The sequence below is a fragment of the Podarcis melisellensis genome, assembly GCF_964234715.1.
Source record: "Podarcis melisellensis genome assembly, chromosome: 17".
NCBI lineage: Eukaryota > Metazoa > Chordata > Lepidosauria > Squamata > Lacertidae > Podarcis > Podarcis melisellensis.
Window position 1 is genome coordinate 9,935,469 of NC_138534.1, and position 20,102 is coordinate 9,955,570.

General features: G+C 45.6%; 1 protein-coding gene across 3 annotated transcripts in view; it reads right to left on the bottom strand.

Moving 5' to 3' along the window:
* Positions 1–20,102, bottom strand: part of CCDC159 (coiled-coil domain containing 159) — a 22,497-nt gene continuing 2,395 nt past the window's right edge. For all 3 annotated transcript variants that reach the window (XM_081894718.1, XM_081894716.1, XM_081894717.1), the window contains exons 2-12: positions 19,497–19,589; positions 18,341–18,383; positions 17,594–17,670; positions 15,429–15,510; positions 14,107–14,278; positions 13,060–13,127; positions 5,973–6,049; positions 4,999–5,087; positions 2,857–2,933; positions 1,359–1,468; positions 1–104 (exon numbers count right to left, since the gene is read on the bottom strand). In XM_081894718.1, the coding sequence (XP_081750844.1) occupies positions 1,368–1,468; positions 2,857–2,933; positions 4,999–5,087; positions 5,973–6,049; positions 13,060–13,127; positions 14,107–14,278; positions 15,429–15,510; positions 17,594–17,670; positions 18,341–18,383; positions 19,497–19,577 (867 nt within the window). In that variant the 5' untranslated portion in view covers positions 19,578–19,589 and the 3' untranslated portion in view covers positions 1–104; positions 1,359–1,367. The remainder of the gene's footprint in view (positions 105–1,358; positions 1,469–2,856; positions 2,934–4,998; positions 5,088–5,972; positions 6,050–13,059; positions 13,128–14,106; positions 14,279–15,428; positions 15,511–17,593; positions 17,671–18,340; positions 18,384–19,496; positions 19,590–20,102) is intronic.

Genomic DNA, 20,102 nt, shown 5'->3' on the forward strand with positions numbered 1-20,102 from the left:
TTCTTTCCAACCAGCGCGGTTTAATTTCATCTGCACTGTCCATAATTCAGCCCCCAGGAAGGTGCCAGTCTTTCCAGGTTCCTGAGTTGAGTCTTGCTCTATACCTAAAAGGCAGGACAGGAGGTGCAGTTAGTCTGCCCGGCGCCTGAGTCTTATTCATTTCTTTTACTAATTGCATTTATGCCCCCACCTTTCTTCTTCTTTTGTGTATAATTTTTATTAAATTTTCTGAGAATATTCATTTAAACAACCTTAAAAGGTCAGTGACTTCCCTTCTTCTCTTTCCATGGTTCATTTTGCAGAACATAAATCCCTGCATATTTTGCATAAACTAAACCGTTCAGTATTCCATTATTACAACCATCAAAACTTGTTCCCGCTGTTGAATTTATCTTAATGCTGCCAGCGTTTTCAAGTGTACACAAATCCCCTCCCCATATATTCAATAAACATTTTCCATCTCCTTTAAACGTATGTTCTTCTTGTTCTCTTATTCTATATGTTAGGTCCACAAGCTGCGAATATTCCAACAGTTTAAGTTGCTATTCTTCTTGGGTTGGGACCTCGAACCCTCACCTTTCCTCTGAGGCACTCAAGGTAGTGTACCTACCTCTCTTCCCCCTCCCTGGTTTCGCCGCATTTCATCCTCACAAACAACTCGGTAGGGTAGGTTTAGGCTGAGAGTGAGGGACTGGCCTGAGGTCACCCGGTGGTCTCTTAAGTGGAGTGGGAGGGGACAGATTGCTTGTACATCCATTTACCTGTACAGTGGTACCTCGGGTTAAGTACTTAATTCGTTCCAGAGGTCTGTTCTTAACCTGAAACTGTTCTTAACCTGAAGCAGCACTTTAGCTAATGGGGCCTCCCGCTGCTGCCGCGCCGCCGGAGCACGATTTCTGTTCTCATACTGAAGCAAAGTTCTTAACCCAAGGTATTATTTCTGGGTTGGCGGAGTCTTTAACCTGAAGCGTATGTAACCCGAGGTACCACTGTATACCTGAAGGAGCGTCTCCACCCTCATCATTCAACCCGGACACTGGGAAGCGAAGTTACAGTGAACCAGGCAGAGGGCCTTCTCGGTAGTGGTGCCCGCCCTGTGGAACGCCCTCCCACCAGATGTCAAAGAAACTATTTGACGTTTAGAAGACATCTGAAGGCAGCCCTGTTTAGGGAAGCTTTTAATGACCGATGTTTTAATGTATTTTTAATCCCTTGTTGGAAGCTGCCCAGAGTGGCTGGGGAAACCCAGCCATATGGGTGGGGTTTGTTTGTTTGTTTGTTTTATTTATTTATTTATTTATTTATTTATTTAGGAAGGATGAGGAGGGAGAGAGACGAGAAACAACCTGTAGACTCACCTCTGCATTCTACGAGCTGTGCTCTGAGCTACTTCGGGCCTGATACAGGGCTGAGTCCGATAAGAAGGCCTCAGGTGAGCTAGATTTCCGGTGATGTCGGCTGCCCCGACCTGTAAAAAGATCCAAGAGAGCTTTTTAAAGCTCTGAGCTACACATGGCGGAGCATCTCACCCCTTGCCCCTACCTTTCCTGGTGTCTTCAAATCAAACTAAGCAAGACGGGCCTATTCTAGCACTTTCCTTTCCTTTCGACATGCCCTCCACCCTTTCCACTAATTGTTATCCCCAGAATGGTCAATACACACCTGTCACGGAATTCTACTCAATATTGATCTAGAGCAGAACTCCAACGTATAGTTAGCAGAGTAAAAACTCAAACACGTTGCGGGATTCCCAAAACATAGACCAGAGGCAATTGCATTTCATCCAGCAGAGCTGTACTGCTACTGAAAGCAAATGAGCACAATGGTCACAAATCTAATATATTCACGATTAGCACTGTCCATAAGAAATCTGGTTGCAACAGACTTAACTTAATAAGACTAAACCTTAACAGTAAGCATGCTATATACAGAACACCACACCAGAAGGAAGAGAGATCGAAAGAGAAAGTGAAACCCAGGCTCCTTCTGGCCTCACTATTATAGTCAGCAGGACCTTGAAAGAGATAAGAGAACCAGTTGAAGCCTTCTCTGAAGGAATAACCCAAACATCAGAAGTCTTCTGCTTGTTTCTTTCACACAGAGAAGCTTCCAGAACCCTCTTGAATTAATTAAATAGGAAAGATATCTAGACATCAGATCAATACTTTCTGTAAAGGGAATAGGGGTTGCTTGTGAGTAAGTGGCCGCTGCTCTTGGCAACGTTATCTGGCTAAACTTTTCCCTGGCTGAACAGCACCTTCTCCGTGGCTGTGTCAGTCACTGGCAGAATCCGTCAGTGGGCGTTTCCTGAACTTCTTCCAGCATAAAAGCTCTTTGACACCAAGTCGCCGCCTAGCCTCCCTGCGCGGATGTTTTCTGCGCAGAGTGGGTGTGGCCAGCGGAGGTCCTGGGCTCTCCCCGCTGGTCTCTGTGGAAGAGTCTTGGAGCCATCTCTCCAATGTCCTTCCCGGCTCTCTTTTCTTCCTGGTGTCACGCTGATCTCCTTCCTCCGAGGAAGTGTTCCCTCTCTCCCGGCTGGGCCCTTCTCCGGCATTGCTAGGGAGCCTTACCTCCACTCTTGGCTCCGATGGCAGTTCCCTGACACTTTCTGTACTAAGCAATGCAAGCTGCAAGCTGAAGATTCAAGGCCAAAGAAGTCAAGAGGGAGAGGCCCCCATTGGAAAGCCATGCCAGATAGGTAGAGGTCACCCAGCCCAAAGGGGTCCACACTTCATAGAATCGTAGAACCGTAGAGTTGGAAGGGACCGCGAGGGTCATCTAGTGCAACCCCCTGCAATGGAGGAATCTTTTGTCCAACGTGCCTTCTCTCTAGTCCGGACCATTGCTGCAACTCACCTTTCATCCTCTGAGACCCCCTCTTGTCACTCCAGATGCTGTTGGTGAAGGAGTTGCGCAGTGTGTTGACAGCTGACCTGTACCGGAGGAAGATGCAGTGGTATCTCGGGTTACATATGCTTCAGGTTACAGACTCCACTAACCCAGAAACAGTACCTCAGGTTAAGAACTTTGTTTCAGGATGAGAACAGAAATTGGGCTCTGGCTGCGTGGCAGCAGCTGGAGGCCCCATTAGCTAAAGTGGACCATTTAGCTAAAGTGGTGCTTCAGATTAAGAACAGTTTCAGGTTAAGAACGGACCTCCGGAACGAATTAAGTACTTAACCTGAGGTACCACTGTACAAGGACCTGCTGCTGAGACTGCAGGGCAGAAACATGACCCACCCCTTCATGGGTCTTCATTCCCCTTTGGTAGCTAGTACAGGAAATAAACTCTCCAGGCTGAACCCAGGCTCTTGATCACTGTGGTCACCAACGTCTAGCTCAGGGGTTTTGTTTTGGGTGTTGTTGTTTTTTAAATTATTAGGTAATTCAACAAAACATATTATCTTAAAACATATCCTTAATTTCCCCCCTCATTTCCCCCCCTCCCATAAACAAACCCAACTTCCCTCAGTTCCAATCTTTGGTTTCTCAATAAATGCTATTCTCTGCATGTTACAGAATTGTATAAGTCCTTAATTTATCTAACTGATTATTATCAATAAAAAGTTTGTGAGTGTTTATTCGAGGCCTGCCAAGGAGTCCAATTCACTTTGTTGCATCTTTAGATACTTTGTAAAAGGTTCCCATTTAAAGTCACAGTTATCCTTGTCCCGTAGTTGATGTGTCATTTTTGCCAGTTCTGCATAGTCCATCAGTTTCTCTTGCCATAATTCTTTAGTCGGGATTTCCTCATTCTTCCATCCTTGTGCTATTAAGACTCTCGCCGCTCTTGTCGCATACATGAAGATGTTTTTCAACTTCTTTGGCAAGTTAGCTATGGGGTTCTTAACCCTGGGGGCCGTGGATAGGCTTCAGAGGGGCCATGAACCGGGTGCAAAAAACCCCCAATCCCCCTCATTTGATTTATTTCCTGTTTATTTCTGTATCCTTGCGTGCATTTTTCTGTGACCCATGGCTTTCATCAGGTTCTCAAAGGAGTCTATGACCCAAAAAAGATTAAGAACCACTGATCTAATTGATCCCTCAGACCCAGGCGACTTCTTTACATTTTCATACAGAAATCCAAGGTATGTATGTTGTAATGTGAAAACAGTAACATGCTTCTCTCTCTCTCTCTCTCTCTCTCTCTCTCTCTCTCTCTCTCTCTCTCTCTCTCTCTTAATCTGATGTATGTGTCTGGAAGAAAACTGAGCCTTTCATTTCCAGATATGTGTACACATTGATCCAAAATACAGGCCGGAATTTGGATCTGTGTGTATGAAAATGTAAAAGTAAAGAACAAAGGTGGAACTTCCTGGTACAGGAAATTCAAGGCCTACAGAGTTGAACAAGGTGCTGTTGTTGTTGTTGTTTAGTTGCTTAGTCGTGTCCAACTCTTCGTGACTCCATGGACCAGAGCACGCCAGGCACTCCTGTCTTCCACTGCCTCCCGCAGTTTGGTCAAACTCATGCTGGTAGCTTCGAGAACACTGTCCAACCATCTCGTCCTCTGTCGTCCCCTTCTCCTTGTGCCCTCCATCTTTCCCAACATCAGGGTCTTTTCCAGAGTCTTCTCTTCTCATGAGGTGGCCAAAATACTGGAGCCTCAGCTTCAGGATCTGTCCTTCCAGTGAGCACTCAGGGCTGATTTCCTTCAGAATGGATAGGTTTGATCTTCTTGCAGTGCATGGGACTCTCAAGAGTCTCCTCCAGCACCATAATTCAAAAGCATCAATCCTTCAGCGATCAGCCTTCTTTATGGTCCAGCTCTCACTTCCATACATCACTACTGGGAAAATCATAGCTTTAACTATACGGACCTTTGTTGGCAAGGTGATGTCTCACAACACCAAAGTCCACAAAAGTGGGAGAGGGCTGTCCTTTCACCCCTCAAGCCACCTCACATGGGCACAAAACAGAAGGGCAGGACAGGCTGAAGCTGTAGAGAGTGTTTACGGTGGAATTTCTTGACAGGAATCCCCAAGATAATGTACTTACCAGATATTGTTCAGCTCGTCAGTCACAGGCTTATTATCTACAGCTTCTAAGGCATCGCCTGCTGTTCTGCACTTCAGCTGGCCCAGGAACTAGGAAGACCAGGGAAGGATACAAGTAAGGAACAAAACTGGGAGAACGGCAGGCAGCAGCTATTTGCTGCTGTCCAGTAGGGGTGCTCCAAGGAGGCAAATCTTTAAAAAAGGTAGTATAAACACTGGCAACAGGGAAACAGTGGCTTGTGAGCGCTCTAATTGGAGAACAGCCAATTGGAGAACAGGCTCTGAAGACACTCAAAGTCAGGAAGAAAGGGAGAAACATGCTAAGAGGAAGGCACGCTTGGCAAACCCTCACCATGATCAACTCCTGCCCAGTATGTCCCTACTGTGGAAGGACGTGTGGATCCAGAATTGGCCTCCACAGTCACTTACGGACTCACTGTTAGAACCGGGTTTGTGGAAGACAATCTTGCTCAGCTCCAAGTTATTGCCAAAGAAGAGAAGCTCCAAGAAGGAATATGAATTTCTCAAACTTATTGCCACAAGATCCATGGCCTGGATGGCCACACATCAAACGGGACACAAGTGTTGTGTGATCTATACAACACACTTCGTCCCCCATCAAAGGAGCCGGCGCTTTTCTGTTTTCCTATTCAGCTCCTATTCATCTGGGTCAGAGATCTCCATCTTTGGGTCTCGAGGATCCTGAGAACCCCAGGTGGCCTCAGACACTATCTCACAGATGACCTATTGAAATTAATTATCTATGTCAAGCGAAGCCGTTAATTTCTTTGAGTCTGCCCCGAGCAAGTTAGTTGAACACAACCCATTAATCTACAGCTGAAGGCAATGGGGTGTTGCTTCCTTTGATACAGAACTGTGCAACAAACAACACCGGCTCCATGCAGGGGTCCCACAAACACACCCACCTCTTGACGCTGGAATTCTCAGAGAACTGAGCAAGGAGAAGCTACTCACTTTGGTGCACTTCAGCTGATTCGCCTGCATTTTCTTAATGCTGACCAGGTTCCTGGTGATATCAACCTCCTGGTCCTCTACAGTAAGAGTCCAAATACATTGGGTCAAGATTTCCCCCTCTGCATTTCAACCTTTCTGTTTCTTGCCCAGGAACTGTGCACACACGCCCTCCTTCTGCCAGCTAGACCTTGTAAAAGCCACTTCCACCCTGAGATGGGGTTGCGGGCTTCACGGCCCCACCACACGCACAATCGGTGGGATTCCTGGCCATGTCACCCCCTGGCCAGCCAATCAGCTGGTTCAGGGGGCGTGGCCTGCCCTATAAAGGCAGGATGCGGCCGGGGATCTCCCTCATTGCCGCTCATCAGCTGTTCCGGTTTCCCACCCTCCCGCCCTATAAGGTTTTTCATTCTTTGACCTTGCTATGGACTTGGTTGGTCGCTGTTGAGGGCCCTGGTAGGATTGTTTTCCACTTGGCAAATTGGCACCAGCCACTTGGTTTTCACCTACCTCGTAGCAAATTGTCACAACTTTCTGGGATTGGTGGTTAGGCATTGGTATAGTTCTGTAGATGGAAGAGGGGAGGTAGCGCCATCACCTGCCCCACATATTGAAGAGTAGTCTGTTAAAGGATTCTAGGGCGCGTGGCCCTGTCCGAAGCCTAGGGAGGTGAGGACCTAAGGCACGCCCCCTAACGGTGACCCTGGGGGAGTTCCTAGTTGATGTGCATCAGCAGGACTCCCCGTACTGGTGGTTAACCCTTCCCGGACTTCAAGTGGACGGGCTTAAGTCGGATATAGTCAGTTAGAACCAATGACTAAACTAATACCGCTCATCACCTGTAACCAATAAAGTTGTGACCTTTTTTAGCCCATTAACCTTAATAATTGTGTCATGTGTCATTATTTCCACGGGGGGGGGGGGGGACACTTGCCACGCAACAGCCACAGCTGAGACATTCAGCTGGGAGTAGAGGCCTGAAGGTTTCTGGAGTCTGGTGCAGCAACGACCCCTTGCTTGCGCTCTACTAGATGCAAAGGGGTGGAGTGCGCTTAGCCCAGAGAGTCACCAATGTGCCCGCCAATCAGTGGCGTAGTGTGGGGGGTGCAGGGGGGGCCGGCCGCACCGGGCGCAACATCTGGGGGTTAGGGTTAGGGGGCGCAAATTCACAGGTTAGGGGGCGCAAATCCACGGGTTAGGGGGCACAAATTACTTGCCTTGCCCCGGGTGCTGACAACCCACGCTATGCCACTGCCGCCAATGCCTCCTATGGTGTCTGCCAAAGGTCTCCGCAAATAACCCCTTCAAATTCAATGATGCACAAGAGGTTGCTTGCTCTCAGCTCCTGCTTGCATTGGCTTGGCCTCTCCTGCACCAAACTTTCCCCGTTAAACATGCCCACATTTCATTGGATTCTGGGATTGGACCCTCTTTCCGTTCATTCGGAACTGGGGAGAGGTGCAAAGAGAGGTGCAAATGATATACAATGAATTGAAAAAGATGTTCAAAATAACTTTTATTTTAAAAACAAAATAACCCAGAAGCTTTTATTTTGGGGATTATAGGGACAGAGCTACCTAAATTGTACAGAAATCTACATCAGCAAGAATGTTACTTGCCCCAAAATGGAAAGAAGTCCCAGCAAAGGAAGAATGGATACAAAAACGCCTGGAATATGCAGAAATGGTGAAACTTACCAGAGGAATAAGAAATCAAGATAACAAACTTTTTATCAAGGAATGGAAATGGTTGATTTGAATATTTACAGATAAATTGTAAACAGATAAAAACTTTAGCAGGATTATTGTAATAATCTGCAGTTTTATAAGAGTAGATATTTACAGTAGATAATTAAATGAGCAAGTTAAATGAATTTGGATATGCAGGAACCACAGAAAGAGGGGGAAGGAAGTCAAATTTTGAAATGATGAATTGATTGTAAAACTAATAAAATGTATAAATTTGAAAACAAAACAAAAACAACCCCACAGCTCCTCTCCGAGAGTGAATGTGGGGATGGTGGTAGCAGTTGACATAGGTCTCTCCCCCCCCCCCTTTGGTGGTGGGGCTAGATCGTTTTGCATCCTTGTATCTTTTCCTGCTTTTAGAGGTGGCAGCCATTTTGGGATGGGCTCCCCACAGCACTTCCTCAGAATTCCCAAAATTCCCACCTGCCAGACCCTGGTTTTGCCCTTCTCTAGAAAGCAGAACAGCTATAGCAAGGAAGGGGAGGCAGGTCTGCCTGAATCTTGACACACATATACAAGAACCTAGTAGACAACATGAGATTTGTGTCATTCAAATCATGCTAGCACCAACATAGTTTCCCCCTTTGTTGAAGTCACTGGTGGTTTATAACAGAGATCCTCAGGAAATACAGTTCCAACCAAGAGGCAGATATAATTAATGAACTATGCTGAATTGGCAAATCTTACAGGAAGAATCAAACTTTAATAAAGAATGGGAGAGATATATAATGTATTTGAAAAACTATTGTAAATAGTTATCACTATCTGAAGAAGTGTGCATGCACACGAAAGCTCATACCAATAACAAACTTAGTTGGTCTCTAAGGTGCTACTGGAAGGAATTATTTTATATTGTAAACAACGACATTTATTAGTAGGTTTGACAGAAAACTTGTATTAAAATTTGAAGTATGAATAATACTTTGAGTTGGTGAAGAGATGCAGAATGAAAATTAAAACATAAGGACCTATAAAAAAGGGGGGAGGGAAGTCAAAGGGAAAATGATGTTTGTATTTTGTTTTTGTTTTTTTGTTATTGGTTGTAAAATTGAAAATGCAAAAATAATTTTAAAAAAATAACAGCCTTCTCAGATCCAGGACTGAATTTCTTCTAACATGCTATGGGGTACCCACATCTTAAAGACCCCCCCGACACCCCTTTTGTAGGGTGATTATGCTGCTACTGCAACCTACCTTAGGCCTACTAGCAAAGATTTGGGACACATCCAACTCCCACCCTCCTTGGCCATTGGCTGGGGCTAAAGGGAGCTGGATCTCAAAATCTGCTGGGCTACAGGTTCCCCATCCGTGCCCTAGTGGATCCTGACTTGAAGGCGGAAGGGAGACAGTGCCAAGAGTCTCAGTGTCTGGGGTCTCGACATTGGTCACAATTCTCCTAAGCAAACCTGAGATATGTAGAATTGGGGGGGACGGGGAAACTCCTGCAAGCGGAACAATTAATTTTAAAACCACAATCCAAAGGTCAGCTGCTGATGTTACAAAATCAAACGGAAGACAGCCGAATGAGAGAGTTCACCGCTGAGGACGAGATGAGATTAAGCAAGAGTGTTAAATTAAAGGAAATCTTTCTAATTAACAGGAGCAGCTCAGCGATAGAACATGTCGCTTTGGGAGGCTGGGAGGAAGTCTCCTTCCTCCAAGATTTTTAAAGCAAAGGTTGCAAAAGGTCCAGAAAAAAGCTTTTAAGTCTATAAAATATTCAGTTGTAGGAGGGAGAGTTTGGCTGGCTAATGCCAACTGAATGAACACATGTGGACTTGGGAGATTTTAATTCTATTACCCTAGTTGAGTTGAGGGCAAAGACCCTTCCCCTCTATATAGCCTGAAGGTATAAACTAGGTGGCCCAGCAGACAGAGTTACGCTTGAGTCCAAAGCCATTCACATTTGCCACCCGCTCAGATTGTGGGAGGATAATGGAGGGTCTGCTGTAGAGGAAGATTCAGGATGGCTTGAGTTTGCAGAAGGGAGGGGAAGGAATGCTGGCTGGATTCAGGTAAAGAGCCCAACTAGCAGTCAGTAGCAGCAGGTTCTTCCACTAGTGCAAAGGGGCTTTCCTCATCTCTCCTCCTCTGTCCCCCCCCCCTATCTATATATATATCTATATGTTGTTGTTGTTTAGTCATTTAGTTGCGTCCAACTCTTTGTCACCCCATGGACCAGAGCACGCCAGGCACTCCTGTCTTCCACTGCCTCCTGCAGTTTGGTCAAACTCATGCTGGTAGCTTCGAGAACACTGTCCCACCATCTCACCCTCTGTCGTCGCCTTCTCCCTGTGCCCTCCATCTTTCCCAACATCAGGGTCTTTTCCAGGGAGTCTCCTCTTCTCATGAGGTGGCCAAAGTATTGGAGCCTCAGCTTCACGATCTGTCCTGATCTAGATCTAGATATCTATATCTATCTATAGCTATATATAGATATGTCAGGGAACTGCCATCGGCTCAGAAGCGATGAACAGAAGGGCAGTTGTGTTACAGGGAGCCTCCGAAAAACTTGCGAAGCAGTTCCTCTTCTGGGGAGGAGGAAAGCCCCAGCTCTAGTGGGGAAGAGGTGCAAGGAACAGAGGATGCTTGTGGGAGCCTTAACACCGCTCCTGGGCAAGGCGGACAGAAGGGAAACATGCCCTTGCCATCGCCCATCCTGCGCAATAGCCTAAGACGCAAAGAGGGAAGGAGAAGGTTGGGGGTAATGAAACTCTTACGTTGGGGGAGGTTCTAAAAAAGACCACTCCTGGATTCTGCTAGCGATTGAGCCAGACATGAACTTTTGACACTCTTCACTGTAAATAGTTTGCACCAAAATAAAGCCTGTAAAAGACAGGTTCGAGTCCTGCCTGGTTACTCTCGAGCAACCACACCAGCCATCTGACAATATAGATATAAAATTAAATTTTCTAATTTACATTTCAAAATATTCATTTAAACAACCTTAAATCAAAGACTTCCCTTCTTCTCTTTCCGTGGTTCATTCTGCATACCCAACATCCCTGCATATTTTACATGAACTAAACCATTCAGTAATCGATTGTTACATCCATCAAAACTTATTTACACTGTTGAATTTATCTTAATGCTGCCAACGTTTTCAATAGTACACAATTTTCACCCATATATTCAGTAAACTTTTCCCAGTCTTTAAACTTATATTCTTCTTGTCCTCTTATTCTATATGTAAAATCTGCAAGCTGCACATATTCCATCAGTTTAAGTTGCCATTCTTCTTTAGTTGGGACCTCACTTGTTTTCCATTTTTGGGCTGGCAAAACACAGGGCGCAGTAGTGGCATATATTAATAGTCTTTTCTGACACCTGGGAATTTCCCTCCCCAACAGAGAGGACTCTGGGTTTTTGGAAAGGTACTTTTAAACATTTTTTCCAATTCATTATATATCATTTCCCAATACTCACTTACACTTCCTGTTCCCCAACTCCTCAAACTGGCTCTTGCATTGCGAGTGTTGGGTATAAGCAACCTTACATAGCTCCAGCCAGCAGAGGGTAGTGTTCCAGGGGTCGGCAAACTTTTTCAGCAGGAGGCCGGTCCACTGTCCCTCAGACCTTGTGGGGGGCCAGACTGTATTTTGAAAAAAACATATGAACGAATTCCTATGCCCCACAAATAACCCAGAGATGCATTTTAAATAAAAGGACACATTCTACTCATGTAAAAACACGCTGATTCCTGGACCATCTGCGGGCCGGATTTAGAAGGCAATTGGGCTGGATCCGGCCCCCAGGCCTAAGTTTGGCTACCCATGGTTGAGACTAACAGATAGTCAAGGCAAATACACTGTGTGCTGTCCCACTAAACACCAAAGCTACGCTCCTTCCTTCTGCATGTTCTCTCTCTCTCTCTCTGCTCACAAGGGAACCCCCTCTCACAACCCAGAGTTAGAATCCAAACCCATCCTTGCAAATATTTATTTATTCATTCATTAAATATAAAGCACAGTCAAACCTTGGTTGTTGAACGCAATCCATTCCAGAAGCCCGTTTGGCTTCCCAAACGTTTGACAACCGAGGCGCGGCTTCCGATTCGTTGCAGGAGCTTCCTGCACTCAAGCAGAAGCCGCGTCAGACGTTCGGCTTCCAAAAAACGTTTGAAATCCAGAGCGTTTACGTCCGGGTTTTTGGCATTCAGGAGCCGAAATGTTCCAAAACAGAGCCTTTCGGCAACCGAGGTTTGACTGTAACAGGAAGTAAAGAACCCTTTATTCCCTTTACGAATGAAACCACTGCTTAATTTATTTTACCCTTTTTAGCAGTGCTAGTGATGTGTGAATGGGTTAGGTCCAGTTTCCAAACTTCTATTTCTCTGAGATACACACACAGACACACACACACACACACAGAGTCATACCTCAGGTTACAGGCACTTCAGGTTGTGTGTTTTCAGGTTATGGACGCGCTGAAACCCGGAAGTACTGGAACAGGTTACTTCTGGGTTTCGGCGCTCACGCATGCAAAGCACCAAATCGCGATCCACGCGTGCGCAGACGCGGCGCTGCGGGTTGCGAACGTGCCTCCCTCACAGATCACGTTTGCAACCCGAGGGTCCACTATGTGTGTATGTGTGTGTGTGTATTAAGCCAACCCATTTTATTTTTGAAACCTAGGAGGGAAGGAGGAGAGGGGGGATTTTTCCGCCTGACAAGCTGAAAGACTTTGATTGGCAGAATGACCGGAATGACCAGTAATTGCCGAATTCCTTCCAACATGGCTGGAGAGGCACCCACTGCATGTCGGAGAAGGGGAACGCTCTGGGTCCTGCAAAGGACACAAGGAATATGAGCGGAGCAGAGTCGGTGGAGGAAGATTGGAAGAAATTTAAAGACTATTTACAGAAACATTGCAAAATTAATGAATGTTAGAATGATGTTGGAATGAATTTATGTGATTTTAGCAGAAATGTTACAAAGATTTAGGAAAAAACAGACTGTTAATTGGTGAAAGGAGGGAAAGTAAAGTTATATTAATATCAAGATAAATTACAGGACAAAAATTTGAAAAGAGGGAAAGGATTTGCTGAAATGGATTGACCTAGAATACAAAAAAGGGAGGTGTGAGGAGGTTAGGGAAATAAGCTAATGAAAGATAAGTAATGGGAAGATTTGTTGTATTTTTCCTTGTTTTTTCTTTTTGCTTAATGGATTTTAATTCTCTGCTCTTTCTTTTTTTACTTTCCTTTTTCCTTTTTTGTATTTTATCTTTTTTTTGTTTAAAATGATGTTTATTGTTTTTTTCTTTTTGTACCTCTAAAAAATTTAATAAATATCTTATTAAAAAAACCCAAAAGGAATATGAGCGGAGCAGCTACATACTCAGTTTCTGATGAATGCGCCGCAGTTCACTCTGCACAGCTTCTAGCTCCTCCCAAAGGAACTTCTTGCTGCAGGTTGAGGGAAGGTGGGTAGGGAGAGGGGGAGAAAAGAAAGAAGGGAGAACTTCAAAACACAGTAATGGAGACTCACTGAGAAAGTAAGAGAGCAACACACTCCAGTTTGGCCTGTTGAAGGTCTCCAACATGGTGCATGGCACTTGTTCTGGGACTACAACTCCCATCAGCTCTAGCCACTATGGGCATAGTCAAGAATTATGGGAGTTGTAGTCCAACATCTAGAGTTGTAGTCCAACATCTAAAGTGTACCACCTTGGTTACATCTGGATTAAGATCATCCACCAAACTCCTTCCACTCCAACCTGACACCTAAGCCTGCTTAGATGTTTCAGTGGGTCTACGAAGACCCAGGTCAGCCAGGGGTGCCCTTGATCAAGTCTTCCTCCCAGTATTTATTTATTGAATTTATATACCGCCCTATACCCGGAGGTCTCAGGGTGGTTCATAGGAAATATCACATTCTATAAAATCAAAATAAAAACAATAACCCAATAACACCCCTCCCAAAAAAGAGCCACATTTTAAAAGGGTATAGGATGTCAATCTGATTAAAAGGGAACAGTTTTGCCTGGTGCCTAAAGGTGTCTAATGAAGCTGCCAGACGAAGTTCCCTGGGGAGAGCATTCCACAGATGGGAAGCCACTGTAGAAAAGGCCCTGTTCTCGTGTTGCCACCCTCCGGACCTCTCAAGGAGGCGGCACACGAAGGAGGGCCTCAGAAGTTGGTCTCAGGGTCCGAGTAGGTTCATATGGAAAGAGGCGATCCTTGAAGTATTGTGGTCCTGAGCCATTTAAGGCTTTATAGGTCAAAACCAGAATTTTGAATTGGGCACGGAAACTAATTGGCAGCCAGAGCAGTCGGGCCAGGATCAGATATGCATTGAATACTGCATTGAGGACTGTGAAGTATGACCTCGCACTCCACCCAACAGCCCCTTCCCTCTTCTCTCGCCCCCTGTGTTTTCTCCCACCTCTCGAGGACCTCTTGCGACAGGTTCTCCATGGAGTTTTCCTTCTCGATCATGGATCCTTGGAGTCCTTGGACCTCTCTGGTCATGACTTTCCATACATCCTGGATCCTTTTCTGGATGAGGCTATCAAACATCTCCCCATGAGGTGAGCGGGCAAAAAACTGCACCTCCTCTGGACAGGAAGAGACAAAGGAGTCGTTGGAGCAGAGCTTTCCAAGACCACCAAAGGAGAGGCAGGACAAAACGGCCTGCACTATTCTGAGGAGGCGGCAGGTATTCAGCACACCTTTGATCGACCTGCGCAAGTGTGGGGTTTCGCATCAGGTGCAGAACTTAGCCTGCCAACATTCTTGGCTTTTGTTTTTTTTTTAATTATTGGGTTTCTTGTCCTTATGGCTGTGGAGAGAAGCTTGAAAATATATTGGTCTTGCTAGGAGAGCTGAGCAGGGTGGACCTCTAGAGGCTACAAAGTTCTTTGCAGAACGGAGGCGGAATAGAAGAATTTGGCCTTTCTGTGGTGCAGCATTCCAGGTTTTCCTTTTAACAGAATAGGGTAATTACCGTATTTTTCACTCTATAACTCACTTTTTCCCTCCTAAAAAGTAAGGGAAAATGTGTGTGCGTCTTATGGAGCGAATGCAGGCTGCGCAGCTATCCCAGAAGCCAGAAGAGCAAGAGGGATCGCTGCTTTCGCTGCGCAGTGATCCCTCTTACTGTTCTGGCTTCTGGGATTCAGAATATTTTTTTTCTTGTTTTCCTCCTCCAAAAACTAGGTGCGTTTTATGGTCTGGTGCGTCTTATAGAGCAAAAAATACGGTAATTTACAAAATCAATATCAACTGGCTACATAGAATTGTGAAGAATACCCAACTCATTAGCACACACTGGAACACAGAGCATGACCTGCGATTAACATGGGGCATTTTAATAAGTTACTTTCCTCCAATTGTTCAAAGTCTTAGTTGTGATAGACTTGGGATCCTAAGGAAAACTGCACTAGGAATTTTTCCAGATGGAGTCACACTGAAATGAACGGATATTGCGATCTAGTTCACTTCTGTGGTGTTTCTATAGAAGACCTGCAGAAATTTCATAGCCATCAGGACCAGACACATGAAGACACCAGGCTTCATGGGGAATTCTGAACACACGGAATCCCCAAAGGTGAGCATCATTCCTCCTTTGCACAGGTAAGTCATGCCCCCTTCGGAGCTATACTAAATACTGAGCAGACCACATTCTGCAAAGCCGTAAGCAGCACCAATGCATTTTAAAGCCATGCTCCAGATTGGCTGGTGCTTAGGAGTCTCCACAATCCTTACCTTCCAGCTCCTTGATTCGACCTTGTTGCTGGTTGCTCTCCTGCTCCAACAAGGTGATTGAGTGGCTCAGTGCCTGAAAAGCCTGGCAGGAAAACATGGCACAGACAGGGTTAATGCACACAGCCACTGCCTTTGTGTTTAGGGAAGCTTTTAATGTTTGATGTGTCACAGTATTTTAATATTCTTTTGGAAGCCGCCCAGAGTGGCTGGGGAAACCCAGCCAGATGGGCGGGGTATAAATAATAAATTATTATTATTATTATTATTATTATTATTATTATTATTATTATTATTATTATTATTGTAGTAGCAGGGACGTGGGTGGTGCTGTGGGTTAAACCACAGAGCCTAGGACTTGCTCAGTCCCTGCTCCTGCCAACCTAGCAGTTCAAAAGCACTTCAAAGTGCAAGTAGATAAATAGGTACCACTCTGGTGGGAAGGTAAATGGCGTTTCCGCGTGCTGCTCTGGTTCACCAGAAGCAGCTTAGTCATGCTGGCCACATGACCCGAAAGCTGGCTCCCTCGGCCAATAAAGCGAGATGAGCGCCGCAACCCCAGAGACGGTCACGAGTGGGGCCTTTACCTTTAACTTTAGTAGTAGTAGTAATAGTAATATTTCATTTACACCCCACCCATCTAGCTGGGTTACCCAAGCCATTCTGGGAAGCCTCCAAGACATGAAAACATAATAAAACAATCTGATCCAATATAAAAATCACAATAACTTTAAAATAAACAACTTATATCAAACAAAGCAACACTCAACAATCCATCAGTAATCTAACAGTAAACAGTAAAATTAAACACCAGCAAATAATAATTAAAAAGCAGTTCAACCACAATAAAGAATTACCAATCTATAATCAACAGAAGTAACAGCAGATCACAATGCATAAAATACCACAAAAACATACAAAACCATGTAAAAGGGTCAAACTGAGAAACAAAGAAGCACACTTTATAAAACTATTTTTTAAAAAAATATCCCTGAACTCCTCTTTTCCCAGCTGCTGCTGCTGCTGTTCTCAAAGTCATAGTCTGGAAAGGCTAGGCGGGGCAAGGCAGGTGGTAATGCCATTGCCTGATGAGGAACAGAAAGTCTCTCTCCTCTGTGTTAGGGTACCAGAGCGGGGGAGAGCAGAGGCTGCAGAGTGGAAGGCAGCACTGGATGACTGGCATGAAGACACAGTCCTCTTGTTGTCAAGGTCCCTGACTTCACCACAGAGCAGAGAGAGAGAGCACTTGCCTTCATGCTCTGCTGGTGAGCTTCCTGGAGGTTATCTGATAACAACTACTACTACTATTATTTTATTTTATTTTATTTATACTCCACCCATCTGGCTGGGTTTCCCCAGCCACTCTGGGCAGCTTACAGCACATAAAAAAATCGCAAAACATTAGACATTAAAAACTTCCCTAAACAGGGCTGCCTTCAGATGTATTCTAAAAGCCAGATAGTTGTTTATTTCCTTGACATCTGATGGGAGGGTGTTCCACAGGGCGGACACCACTACCGAGAAGGCCCTCTGCCTGGTTCCCCGTAATCTCACTTATCGCAGTGAGGGAATCACCAGAAAGCCCTCGGTGCTGGACCTCATGTCCGGGCAGAACGATGGAGGTGGAGACGCTCCTTTAGGTATACTAGGCCGAGGCCTTTTGGGGCTTTAAAGGTCAGCAGCAACACTTTGAATTGTGCTCGGCAACGTACTGGGAGCCAATGTAGGTCTTTCAGGACCAGTGTTATATGGTCTTGGCAGCCACTCCCAGTCACTAGTCTAGCTGCCACATTCTGGATGCCACTCTGTAGTTTCTGAGTCACCTTCAAAGGTAGCCCCACGTAGAGCGGATTGCAGTAGTCCAAGCTGTTGGCCATGTTAGATACATTTCCGATATTAACTGTGCTGCAATAATGTGGGAAAGGTTCCAGGTTAAATTCTTCCAAGTCTGCAAGTAGGGCTGGGAATGTTCTTTGCCTGAAACCCAAGAGATTACCTACCTGTTGCTGTAGCCAATGCTAAGCTCTATGGACCAATTATCTGACCCCTTCCCTTTCTACTAAGCCAAAGCTTCCCAACTCCAATGGTTAAATGCCCAGTGCTTTCTCAAATGTACCTGGATCAGAAACGAGCATCTTCCACAGCCTTACCTCCGCCCAAGACCTTACCTTGGTTTGAGCATGCAGCTGAGCTTTGATAAGATCCACTTCGTTTTTCACCATCATCTGGGATTCTGGGACCATCACTGCAAGAGAAAGGCAGCAGCTAAGAAACACCAGAGGTGGAATTCAACATCTGAAGCTCAGGCTAAAATCAGAAAGCCCAATTCTCTCTTTTTTATATGAAATTATTTATTTGGTTTGGAATTTTACATATCCAACATACAACATAAAAACAAGAATCCAAATAATCTCCTGGACTTTCCTCCTCCCCTTTGTGGGTCCTATTGTTAAGCATTTTCAACCTGAATCTTTTATGATAATCCAGATCTTTTACATCTCCATTGTATCCAAAATTCACCATTAAACTACAAGTGTTATTTCAATCTTACTAACAATCTTAGCTGTTTACAGTGGTTTTTAAGATATATTATAAATTCCCCCCATTCCTTATTAAAAAAATTGTCTTCCTGATTTCTGATTCTTCTGGTCATTTTAGCCATTTTGGCATATTCCATCAACTTAATCTGTCAGTCTTCTCTGTTAGGGACTTCTTTATCTTCCATCGGAAGCCCGATTCTCATTGCAGCTGGAGCCTGGGACTGTAAACCAGAAAGTGTTGGTCCAGCTCTGCTGTTTTCCCTGCTTCCTTCCAGATCACCTCCAAGCGGGAGAGACACTTGGCCTTTCCACATTTATCCCCATCACCAGTCAACTAAGTTTCTGCAAGGTCACAAGGCAAAGAACATCACTTACCAGTTGGCTTCACAGTAGCCGTCTCAAGCTGGGTCTGGGCGTGCTGCACAAAAAGGAGCAAAATAATAATAATAATAATAATAATAATCACCATCTGCCTCATTCCAGTAAGCTAACTCTTTAACAATGGTCCACAAGAACTCCAGAGAACCTGGTGGAGACATGTGGGATGGAATCAGATAGCCTGGCACCCAGGGTCTTTTCCTTATCTTTATACTTTCCTGGGCGACCAGACAGGAGCCGATGACAGCATTCTGACAGTCAGGAACTGGGTTTCTCATGGGATGGATGCCTAAATCTTATACAGTGGCGTAGCGTGGGTTGTCAGCACCCGGGGCAAGGCAAGTAATTTGCACCCCCTAACCCGTGGATTTGCGCCCCCTAACCCCCAGATGTTGCGCCCGGTGTGGCCGGCCCCCCCTGCACCCCCCACGCTAGCTACGCCACTGATCTTATGGGTTGTACAAGCATAAGCTATCCCTTCTAGATGGAGCAAGCTTGTTTTCTCCTGCTTCGGAGGACAGGACGCAAACCAATGCCTTCAAGTTACAAAAAAGGAGATTCCCCCTAAACCTCAGGAAATGTTCAGCAGTGGAATGGACTCCTCTGTAAGTCAGAGACAGTGCTAGAGGGCGCAATCCTGCTTCTCCCTGTTGCATAGAGGGATAACGACTGAGCAGGCCATGGTTTACAGCAGGGTGGATTTGATTTAAATCAAATAGATTTAAATCATGATATAAATCACTAGTCAGTAAGACTTGATTTAAATCAGTAAGATTTGATTTAAATGAAGCTCCGCCACTGAGCGCCCCCCTGTCGCCACATGTCCAACATTGGTAATGTTGGCAGTACAGCTTGGTGGGTGCAAACCTGCCTCCCTCTCACACACATGTCAGGGATAACCAGAACAGGCTTGTTTGCCCACCCGCAATGCCAGGACTGCAACAAGAAAATTCAAGCTGGCAATTCAAGTCACCTTCAAGCCAGATACTCAAGAGCCCAGGCTACAGTTGTGGCTTGTGGGTCACTTGTAGCTTTGGCAGGTTCTCTATTTAAGCAGCCCCCACCAAGGAGCCAGGATTGCCCCTCCCAACCTTCATTTAGCAGAACACAAGCGCTTTCCGCCACCGTCTTGTAGCCCACCCACAACACTTACCATTGGCATTGTGCTGCCTGCCCGAGACAGACACCAGCTAGGAGAGAGGTCTCGGCACATATCATTGTGGGAAACTGGCATCAACAATGGCTCCTGGGAGAGAAGGAGGAAGCGTTTACATTTGATTTGGAAGGGTCAGAAAAAGGACCAATAACCAGCAGAACACTGGGGCCTGAGCGGTGAGTCCCTATAGTGCCCCAGTCTCTTGGTTTCCAAGCCCCTGGACTGGAGGTGTGAAAACTTGCCACTAGGTGGTGCTGCAAGCTTCTATTCCCAGTGCCTACAACTGAACATCAGATGGACATGGATGGTGCTGTGGATTAAACCACGGAACCTAGGACTTGCCGATCAGAAGGTCGGCGGTTCGAATCCCTGAGACGGAGTGAGCTCCTGTTGCTCGGTCCCTGCTCCTGCCAATCTAGCAGTTCAAAAGCACGCCAAAGTACAAGTAGATAAATAGGTACCGCTCTGGCGGGAAGGTAAACGACGTTTCTGTGCGCTGCTCTGGTTCGCCAGAAGCAGCTTAGTCATGCTGGCCACATGACCTGGAAGCTGTATGCCGGCTCCCTCAGCCAATAAAGCAAGATGAGCACCACAACTCGAGAG